The 11,479-nt window shown below is 47.6% G+C and overlaps 1 protein-coding gene across 2 annotated transcripts in view; it reads right to left on the reverse strand.

Annotated features, from left to right (window-relative positions):
- The window catches only part of RREB1 (ras responsive element binding protein 1), a 91,783-nt gene extending 82,657 nt beyond the window's left edge, over positions 1 to 9,126 (reverse strand). Inside the window, exons 1-4 of one of the 2 annotated variants that reach the window (XM_045287372.1) lie at positions 9,056 to 9,126; positions 5,181 to 5,290; positions 839 to 964; positions 24 to 236 (exon numbers count right to left, since the gene is read on the reverse strand). In XM_045287372.1, the coding sequence (XP_045143307.1) occupies positions 24 to 191 (168 nt within the window). In that variant the 5' untranslated portion in view covers positions 192 to 236; positions 839 to 964; positions 5,181 to 5,290; positions 9,056 to 9,126. Of the gene's footprint in view, positions 1 to 23; positions 965 to 5,180; positions 5,291 to 9,055 lie in introns of both variants that reach the window. The other variant, XM_045287373.1, reaches the window with a different exon arrangement.
- Positions 9,127 to 11,479: the final 2,353 nt, after the last annotated feature.

The raw sequence follows: 11,479 nt of genomic DNA on the forward strand, positions 1-11,479 counted from the left end.
CAAAACTATGGAATCAATCTTACCTGGTTCCTTCTGCCAATCCGGTTTGGTCCTGGAGGCTTTGTGGGGGACTTAACGTCCTGGGAGCTCCCGCCATTCTCGGCGATCTTCCCTACACTCATCACTGCCGACATCATGGTGTTGACGGAAGATAGGTCTGAACCTTCCAAGCCAATGGGCGGACTGGCCATCACTGGGACAAGGGTTTAAACTCCTAAGAAGCCTCTGCCATAGAACTGGAAATCGGAAATTGCCGATGTGATTGATCGCTGTCAAGTTGAGCCTGAAATCCAGGCCAGGTAGCACTGACCAGGGTTACGACAACTGTGACTAGAGTCACAAAGCTTGCTTTCTTCAGTTTAAACAGGTATTTAAACTTAAACAAAGCCTGTCACGATTCGAGCGTCGAATAAGTGGAAGTTGGGTGTAGCACCGATTGAATGATGACCCTGCTTCCTTTCTGAGGCTATACCACCATGAAGATGCACCCAGACACCCACTGCCAATGCCCTTGAGCAGGTTTCTTGGCCTTTCTTGGTCTTCCACTAGGAGTTAGGCACCCCAAAGAGCTGCCATTTGGCCAGGACCTTCCAAAAGTTGCACAGCCATTTATTATAGCTAGCCTTACTCCTAATGAGGATTTTTGGGTTGCATTTAACACCACTCCTGCAATGCAGTGATGTCATAGGGGGAGTCCGAATTTTCTCAGAAATCTGAGAGATTGACACTATCAGATCCACAAGCAAGTTTCACATGGACTTAGGGAAGCCTATTACCTCAGGTAATACACTTGGATAAATTAAGAAAATAGAAAAGAAAGCGCCTGCCCACTAATTACCTCCATCTTCTGCCCCACTGAGATACTAGGTGATCCCCCCCTGCTGTGGCTACCGTCCGCATGGAGCGGCTATGTGCCTGGGCTTGCGTCTCTCTGTTCGTGGTGTCTGGCTGCCACGCACTGACCCTGAAAGGGAAGCAGAAGTAGAGAGGTTTAGTCAGCATCTTTTCAGGTAGGGAGGAAAAAACAGAAATTTTTCCTTTGCCATAATCTCAGACTCTACATTCACAGAAACATAGCTCCAAATGGCAGTGAAAGGCCATTTTGAACTCTGTTTTCTTCCCTCACCACCTTCTATAGGTGGTTTTTCCATCTTAATGGATGTCCCCGAAGGTGCTGTCACCTCAGTCCCAACAGTCAAAGTTCGGTGGCATTTCACTTTCTCGTGCCTCCACAGACACACAGGGAATCAACTTTCATTCTGAAACTCTTGTCCCTCCCTCACATCCAAGGATTCTCAAACGACCACTTGACCCACGTCAGACCTCTACACAAAACTGACCGAAGCCAAGGCTGTTGAGAAACTCACTAAGGACTCTGAGTCTAGTAGGTGTTAGGCAAGACTTACAAGAAACTTGGAAGGATGTACAGAATGACCAAAGAGAGAACTCTAACCCACAGTCCTCTCTCAACTTACTTCTCCAGAAATTCCTTGCTTTGGCTCTATGCATAGCAAACCAGTCCCTCCTTTTATCTGGGAAGATATCCCATAGCTGTTCTATCTAACATACCGTGACTTAGTATGTTCTAAAGTACCAAAACAGCAGTGAAAGACGCTAACTCATTATCTCAGCTGGTAGAGCATATACTGACCCTGAGAAATACAAGAAAGAACATGGAGAGAGAGAGAGAGAGAGAGAGCAGGAGAGAGAGAGAGGGGGGGAGAGAAAGAGAGAGAGAGAGAGATTGTGTGTGAGCTCCTCAGACTTTAGGGGATGTGACTGAGGACTATGACAGATAGTAGCAAAGGCTGGAGCTAGACTCATCCTCCATCCTTCTCCATTAATAAAGTTCTGATCCAAATCAAAGGGGAAAACACACACACAAACAAATTGCTCTTTCTATGAAGATTGCCCATGTTTGAAGATCACTTAAACTTACTTTGAAACAGTGCCTCAAACTTCCTGTTTTAAACGGTCTTTAAAGTTTATCTGGGAGATCTCTCTAGGAAAAAACATACTTTGACAAGTGTGCCCATGTGTTCATGCATGTGCGCACACATACACCTGCGCATGCACACATGTGTAATGTCTTAATTTCTAATGAAAGTATCATCAGTTCCCTAAAAGGTGTCCATTCAATCAGCATGTAATTATTTATCTGATTCACAGAAAATAGCCATTTTCAATACTAAATTCTACCTCAGTTTCAATTTCTCTCTCCCATAATTAACAAACCAAAACAAAATGTCAAACGCATTGCCATCAAGGCGATGCCCCCTCAGTAAATACAACAGTAACCGACTTGAACGGGTTTATTGTTTCTGGAATTGTTAGACCAGTGAAAATAAACTTAACATTAGGACTAATGTACACTAAAGGCTTTGAAGATGACCTTGCTTTTTTCCTATTATTACACTCAAAATAGAACACACTTTACGCAACAGGTATGTATACAACTTTTAGGATTAACTAAAATGATAGGGTATTAAAGATATATTTTACAAGTTCCACCCAGAGGTACCTCAAAAGAAAGTAACTGGCAGTTTACTCCCCTGCCCTCTAAACAATGAGCCATGGGTGGTGGGGATGGGGTGTGTTTGTCATCTATGGGTGGCACTGTGGGTTAGGCACTGGCTACACTAACTTCTCAGTGGTTCAAACTCACCAGCCCCTCAGAGGGAAAGATGGGGCTGTATGCTCCCCATAAAGATCTGCAGGCTTGGAAGCCTTATGTACGATCTCTGTGAGTTGGAATTGACTTGAAAGCAGTGGAGGTGGGGTGGGGGTGGGGGGTGTCCGTGTGTGCATTTATCCTAATTTTATCAAGTAGAGAGTAAATGGAGATGAGAGCAATGATCCATAGGGATATTAGCCAAAACAGAACTCAACCGAACCACACTGCAGGTAGACTTTCTCACATTGGTGATAACATTCTGACAGTTGACTTAAATATAGAATGCCTAGCAAGTCACTAGGGCACCCTAGTGGCATATAACAGTTAAAGTACTTGGCGGCTAGCCAGCACGTCAACAGTTTGAGCTCTGTGAGAGGACTCGGACTAGCAACTAAATTCATAGCCCACTGCACCATCAAAGCACATTTGCTTCAGGACAGCCAGCAGCCTAGGAGACTCTATGGGGCACTCTTCCGCTCCTGCATGCAGGATCTCGATGAATCACACAGGCTCCACAGTGCACCCCTATAACAAGCAAGACAACAGAAAGGTGGGCTCATCCCAATAGGGAAAGGGGAAGGGCTGCCCAGCCTTGTGGTTTCCCCTTCTGTCTGAACAGGAAGGTGTTGTGAGGTTTATTTCCCCCTCTGGGATCAAGTGTAAAGTGTGACTCTGCAAACTGAAGGTGCGAGTTCACCTATATCACCCTCCCATTCCACATGCAAGTGAACAGCCATGTATATTATTTTTCAAAAAGAGAACTTGCTGCAAAGAGTCACGAGCAAGCCACGTGGAGCTGTTACAGATTTGACTCCACTTTGCGCCTGTGTCTTTTATGTGAGCTCCTTCTGGGATCGTGGAGCAGGTAAGAAGGGGGGAAACCTGGCGTATAGCACAATGCCACTCACTATCCCAGGCAGAAGAAAGAAATCGCTTTCATGTTAATGATCATTTAGGCATTAACTTAACCACATGCAAATTAACCCAGAATCAGTCATTTTGTCTCACCCTCAGCCTCAGGATTGTGCTAGAGACTGTGTTAACCTAACAGGAGCCCAGGTGCTAACCACAAAGTCAGGGATTCACACCCACCAGTACCCCCACAGTAGAAAGATGAGGCTGTCTACTCCTGCAAGGTCCAAAGTCTCAGAAACCCCATAACTGAGAATTGCAATGAGTTTGGGTTTGGGTTACTAACTTAAAAAACTTGTGGGAGGAAGACAAGGCTTTCTGTTCCCTTAAACCAGGGGTCCTCAAACTTTTTAAACAGGGGGCCAGTTCACTGTCCCTCAGGCCCATTGAAAGGCCAGACTATAGTTTAAAAAAAACACTATGAACAAATTCCTATGCACACTGCACATATCTTATTTTGAAGTAAAAAAAACCAAATGGGGCAAAAACACCCGGCAGGCCGTATAAATGTCCTCTGCGGGCCGCATGTGGCCCGCGGGCCGTAGTTTGAGGACGCCTGCCTTAAACAGTTAGTCCTGGAAACCCACAGGGGAAGTTCTACCCTGCCTTAGGGGGTTACTATGAGTCATCATCTGCTCAATGCAGTGAGTTTTGGTTGAACTTAAACTTTTGGACACTGAGACATCTCAGGGTCTCTCTTCTGGGAGTTAGCAGACAACTTAAACCATTTAAGATCCACTGATAAAGCACTTTCTCCTTGAACTCTCTCCTCTGCACCGTTTTCTCTCCCCAATCCTGTCCCCACCCATCAGTTCACCACTGAAAACAACATAAGCCAAACAACAATAGTAACCCAAACATTTATAAGGGTCATGTCAATACGCCCCCCTCAAGGTGGAATGAGAGGACAAAGACCCAGATGACCCAACCACAGCTATAAAACCATCCTCTTGGCTGAAATGATGCTGCAGGCTGGCCTGTGGTGTCCCTTTTCAACCCAACAACCTCTCTGCGTTTGGGGTGGGGAGGAAGAGACAGGAACCAGTCTTGAAAGTGGTGCTTTCCCTGGAGGCTAGCACCACCACAGCTGGGCTGTATGTATCAAGAATGGGTGATTCTATCACAATTTCAGCCTGACGTGGTGGTGTGCGTAGCGCCACGCCTTAGTGGAAAGGTGAGACTTTCTGCTCCTATAGAGGTTTACAGCTTTGAGAAACCAAAGAGACGGTTCTATTCTGTCCTGCTATGAGCCAGGATCGAGTTGATGGCAGTGGGTTTGGGTTTTTTGGTTTTGCACCAAAGCTCTAGGAACTGACCGAACCAACCGCCAAGCAAGTCGATGAGGCTCAGGGTGGCCCCATGCCGGGTTCTGAGGCTGCAATCTTCACAGAAGCAGACCACTTCCCCCTGCCCTGAGAGCACCTAGTGAGTTTGAACTGCAGCCCACAGTACCACCAGGAGGTTCTGAAGAAGACGGGGCTGGGGAGGGGATTCAAAGGCCATGGAGGAAGAATGAGGGGAAGGAAGGGAAGGTTTGGAGAGACTCAACATTCAGTTATTATGACTCCAGGAAAGCCAAAAATGCTCAACTGACCTGTTTCTTGTTTTCGGCCTGTGCGGCTGGCCCTCCTGACAGGCCAGGCTCAATCGTGGGCAGGTTCACCCATCAGAGGCGCCCACTCAGCAGCACAGATGCGGAGCAACCTACAAGAATGAGAAGAAGCGAGATAAAACAGGGGTTAAGCGATGAGCCTGTCTCTGCATAGTTTCCTCTGCCTCTGGCTTGGAAGACTAAATGTTCTTTCGAGGTGGGAAGGGCAAGACTCCATCTCATACATTTTGGACATGTTACCCGGATAGAAAAGTCCCCAGAGAAGGACATCATGATTGGTAGAAGGACAGCAAACAAGAGGAAGCCCCTCTATCAGATGGATTGATACAATGGATGCAACACGGGCTGAAATGGGCCAACAATTGTGAGAGGATGGCGCAGGGCCGTGGGGTGGGTGGGGGGCTGCTGCTGCTGAGTCCACTGACCTGAAGGCACTCAACAACAATAGCACCCAAACCCACTGCCTTCTGGTCGGTCCAACTCATGTCAACATCACAGGTTACCAAATACAACTGAGCTCCAGAGGGCTTAGAGGCAAGTTGCCAGGCCTTTGTTCCATAGCACTGCTGGCCTGTCCCATTGCCAACCTCCAGGTTAGTAACCTAGTGCAAAGCATTTGCACCAACCTGGGATGCATCTTACAAACAACAGAGGACTTCCTATTCCCTGCCTGTGCTTCTAGTTCATGTAGCCAATGAGGACAAGGGGAATGTCTGGAACAGAGCTCTGCTCTAGGGTCAACCCAATGCAGGAGACTGGAAGTACTTATCGGAGTACAATTGTGTTCCACAAAGGTTCTCCATGGCTATTGTTCAGCAGTAAATTACCAGGTCTTTGTTCTCTCCTGAAGTAACTCTGGGAGAACTGGAACAGCTGACTATTTGGTTATCAACAGAGTGTGTTAACTACTTGCAATGCCCTGGGACTCCTCCTGGACAGACATGCAAGCCCAAATGCAGTTCCCACAATGCTGGTTTACAAGGAGGGGAGAAATGCTCCCCAAACAAGTAAGTGAAGGAAATCGATCAGAGCACCCAATCCTGGACTTCAAAGAGGACAGAGTTTATACGTCTCCCTGCCTGAAGGGAGACGGCTCCGTAATGTTCCTATGCTGTTGGGAAGTTGTAGACAAAAAACATTCAGGGGTCTGAGATAGACGCTCCTGTGGTAACCAAGGGCTTCAAATGCCTAGAGAGAGCTGCTTGGGCATCTAAACTGTTACAGAGACTGTAGTAGGATCCTCCAGGGCTAAAGTATGCGGCCCATACCATACCCATCTGTCAACTTGCGGTACGGTGGTGTTGCCTGGGTGTTAAGCTAATGAATGTTGGAAGCTGTCCTACCAGCAGGACCACCCATAGTGGGCAGGTTTCAGCAGAGAAACTAAGAAGAAAGGTCTGGTGATCTACTTCAAATAAACAGTTAAGAAAACCCTAAGACTCACACAGAACATCATCTGATACAGTGCTGGGAGGTGAGCCCTTTAGGTTGGAAAAGACGCAAAATACAGTGGCCCCAACAATGAACTCACACACCCAACAATGGTGAAGACGATATCCAGCTGGGCAACAAATTATTCTGTGGTACATGGAGCCAACCTGACAGCAAAAAAAAAAAGTGCCAAAGTCACCAACCATGTTCCAGAGCAGGCGTCCTCAAACTGCGGCCCCCTGAGGACATTTATCTGGCCCGTCAGGTGTTTTTGCCCTGTTTGTTTTTTGTTTTTTTACTTCAAATTAAGATATGTGCAGTGTGCATAAGAATTTGCTTAGTTTTTTTAAACTACAGTCCGGCCCTCCAACGGGTTTGAGGGACAGTGAACTGGGCCCCCTGGTTAAAAAGTTTGAGGACCCCTGTTCCAGAGTCTCCAACAACTGCAGCATCCCTAAGCACAGCTGAGGACGTTAAAACTGGGAGGAAGCCTGAATGAAACAAATCCATCAAATCCATTGTCATCAGGTTGACTTGGTATCAGCAGTCCTGCAGGTCAGAGTAGAACCATGTGGGTTCCAAGTCTGCATGCACGGAGGGGTGGATAGCTTTGAACTGCCCACCTTCTGGTGAGCAGTGTTTAACCTGTGCCATCAGGATTCCTCGGGAGAAAACCACCTACCACTGGCACTGTCATTGAGCCGATTCATCAAGACCCCCCTTACACAAGGTTCTGGGCCTCTAAATCTTTCCAGGAGCAGAGAAGTTCATTTTTCTCCCTTAGAGCAGCTGGTGGGTTTGAGCCATGGATCTTGTGGGTAGCAGGGCAGCACTTACTCAACAGCCTCATCAGGGCACCTTTGGGAGAAGATCCTCTGGCCCCACCACCCCCAAAAAACAAACAAACCAATCACCTCCCTGCCATTGACTCAATTCCTTCTCCTTGGTGGCCTAAGAGTAGGTTAAGCCTGGTCAGCAGTTCTAACCTACTAGCCACTCCCTGGTAGAAAAGTGAGTCTCCTGTAAAGATTTACAGTCTCAGAAAACCAAAGGAGCAGTTGTAATCTATCTGTCCTATAAGGGTCGCTATGAGATGGGAGACGACTAGAGAGGGCAAATAAACCATCCATCATGCAGACAAGAAAAGCACCAGTCAGCTCAAACCGTTACGCCGAGATCTTACTGACCCCTGCAGCAGGTAAGTAAGTATCTGGTGGGGCTGGCTGCTGGGAGAGAGCTCCGCCAACTCCTAGGAGAGGCCGTTCCTCAGCATTTGTGACACCAGATTCTTCCACAACAGTTTTTCTTTTCACACCTGACTGCTTCAAACTCTCCATCTCTTCTGTGAGTGTTTCGCTCTGGAAACATGTTTTGGATTTTTACAGTCATACTGGGAAACAAGGACTGCCTCCTGGAGACTGTGCCTCAGACACCCAGCATGGACACTTATGACCTCAATAGTTCTAATGTTTCTTGGATCAAGAGTCTCCTTGAGAACGATGAAAATTATGGACACTTTCAGAGACAATGCACATACCGTACACCCAAAAAATGTTTGTCTGTTTCCATAAACTCCCCTGGCCCAATTGTGTGTGCGCTGGCCTCCACCCAGTTCCCAAGCCTTCCAACCTCCTGCCTCCAGCCCAGCCCACCTTCCCACCTACTGGACACACGATGAATGGCACAGTCCTAGCCTCCTGGGGCTTTGAAACCAGGCCACATAAAACCAAGAGGGACACCTGGTCATACCACAAGCAGAGGAGGCTCTTCCAAGAGCGAGCAAGGGAGGGGCTTGGGGAGCCTTGGACCAACAGGAGGGTAAAGGGTCACAGAAACCTATCAAGGGGCAGCGGGATAAAAATCCCTGTTGTACTTGATAGGAGAGGGCCTTCAAAAAGTTCGTGGAAAAACATAAAGAGAAGATAACAGGATTTTCCCACACCCTTTCTGAAGTCCCCTCATCTACATAACCCACCCTTTCCCTCAAATACATCAAGCCAATTTTATTAAACTTCCATGCAGCTTTCAAAATGGGCCAACAAACTCTCCTTTGAGATCATCCCTACCCTTCCACACTACTGGATGCCTGGGGTGAAACGAAACACTGTTAAGAAACAAGCAAAACTTACTTCTGTTATTTGTTTTTAAATCAATACCAATTTTTATTAGAAAGACAAAGTCTGGCAAGGCAGGGTGGGGATGGTGGCGAGTTGTTGCTCCATGTATTTTCTAGAAATTTCCAAGATCTAAGGTAAAGTAAGTAGATAAGCCTATACATTATCAATTAAAAAAACTCTTGGGGGTCTAATTCAAATACCCTGAATGAGATTTTCCAGAACATAACTAACACTTGTATTAAAATTTGGGTCTACTGCCTTCCATTATTTAAAAAATATATATGTCTAAAAGTCTACAACATAACCTACCAGATCTAGTCAGGAACCAAGGGGACAAACCCTGAACACGTCCCAACCAAGAAATCAGGCTGAAAGACTTGACCTTTGACCTTCAATCTTCTGGTCCTGGATTTGAATGAAAATGTATTTGTATGAAAATGTCTTGCAGTTGTGTCACCGCTGGTTTGGGTACCTCGGAGCCCAAGACCAGCTGATCTCAACGCGTCGCAGCCCCTCACGCTAACAAGTGGGATCCCTCCGAAAAGTTCTTCTCTTCTAACAATCTTGGGTGCCTTTACATAAGATGTGTTGCCGCCATTGTCTCGGGTTGGGGGTGGGTGGGTGGGTGGTCTTTACAGCCGCTTATCACCAGCAGGTCTTTCTTCCAGTGTGAATGTGAACTGCCAAACTTTAGATTAGCAGCGGCTCAAATCAGGGGGCTTTCACAGAATTCTGAGAATGGAAAACTACAGGGTGGCTCAGGGGAGAAACTTCAAGATCCACCCACCCCGGTCCCACCATGATGAGGCAAGTTGAATCCCATGGGTGACAAAGCACATGGAGGAGTGTATCTCCTGGGTGCTGGGGGTGAGATGCAGCATTTCTTGATCTGCATTCCCATATAGACTTTCCCCAAATCCAAATGAAAAAGGCTTAACTTGGAGAGGGCAGAGTCCCATGTGGGAAGAGAGGTCATCTGCAGAGGAGATAAGGGAACAATGATATGCAAAGCCAGAACAGACTAACATCCTACAAGATAGCAATGGAAGATAAAGGGAAGATGAGAACAAAAGAAGAAAAGGTTGAGCTTCGAGAAGCCAGGATTCCTGAAGGGAAACCTGAGGCCCCCAGAAAATATGGCATAAGTTCATATCCTAGCATGGTAGCTTGGGCCTGAAAAACATGCTCCCATAGATAAATCTAGGCCAGGCTACACAACACTTACCAGAAGGGCCACGGTGCTAAGCAGAAAACAATGCTTGCAAGTACTTTGGATAGGTGATACACAGCTGACCAATTCGGACTGACTTAAAGACGCTGAGCTGCTACAGTGGATTGGTTACAAGCAGCAAAGACAGCTCTTGAAAGATGGGCTCAGGCAGACAGGACTGGAGTCAGGCTAGAGATTAGATTCTGCCAGATAGCTTTTTCTCCCTCTACCTGAAAGTGGTCTCTTCTAGCCAGGCTGCCTCCCATGCTTCTCTGAAGGGTAAGACAGCTGTGATGAGGGTGCCGAGCCTGAGAAAGTAGATGTTTCTTGGCTTATGGGGTTCTATCTAGGCCTTGGATAGGGTGGCAGCCCATGAGTCACCCCCTTACCATGCCCCTTCACCCCCAGGCTGGCATGGCCTTGGTAAAACTGAATCTGCAAGTGTAACGAAGAGCCTTCCAGCAATCAGACACCAGGAGCTGGCAGGTGAACGAGGAGGGGCTGCAGAGAAAAGATGGGAGTGCATCTCTTGCTCAGGAGAAAAGTGTGGGTGAAGTGTCAGCTCAGGACCTGAGGCTGTGGTGCAGACCCTTTGGTTTTCTTCTGTGTCCAACACAGCCCTCACTTCCTTCCCTTCAAGATGACAGGAAACGGCCAGGCTCTTTAACTTGCCATTCAAGGCTCTCCACGCTCTGGTCCCAATCTAGCTCCTGGTCTCTCTTGCTTTGGCCTCCATGAAGCCTGAACTCTCTGCTCAGTCTCTTCTCCACAAAACCTATGACTCTCACCTCATCCCTCATACACCCCTCTGCACATGCACCCACCCCTCATGCCATTGACCCAGTTGTTGATTCAGGGTACATCACCTCTCTTTGTCCTCAGAAAACAGCAGCAGCAACTAGAGATTTCCAAATACCATGCACCACGGGCTGCCCTCATTCCCTCCTTTAACCGACCTAAGAACCCAGTGAAGACGGCTCCACTGTCCAGATGAGAGAACTAAGGTGCATAGTGATTAAGTGAGTTATCTCCAAGGTCATGGGGCTCCTGTGGGGTGGAACAGAGTGAATCCATTTCCTAAACCCTATAGATTTTATTTGGCCAAACTTTGATTCCTGAAAGGCATGGGGCTCCAGAGAACAGATGATCTTGATCACAATCCCTGATTTCTAGCAAACTCACTTTGAATCCTCTCTGCCCTTCCAGACTACCCAGCTCCAGGGTCTTCCTTTCCAAAGAAGCACCCACTCCCACGCCACACCTCCCTTCCTCAATCTTGACCTCTCCACGAATAGAAGGCTGGACAGGACCCCACCTCAGACTGGCAACGGCCCTTACAGAGAGTGCCCATGCTGCGAAGGGATGGGTAGCCATCCTGGTCGACATCCTAGGCTCTACAAAGGAAGGGGTACTGGAGGGCCCGGGAGGCCTGCTCCAAACCCACAACCGCCAAGGTCTGGCCAGCTGGTTCCCTCAACAGGGGGCAAACAAGTGTTCTGCCAGTGTCCTGGCAGCTTCTGCAG

This window comes from Echinops telfairi, unplaced genomic scaffold (assembly GCF_000313985.2).
Source record: "Echinops telfairi isolate 266 unplaced genomic scaffold, ASM31398v2 ScPeMD7_13;HRSCAF=56, whole genome shotgun sequence".
Lineage (NCBI taxonomy): Eukaryota > Metazoa > Chordata > Mammalia > Afrosoricida > Tenrecidae > Echinops > Echinops telfairi.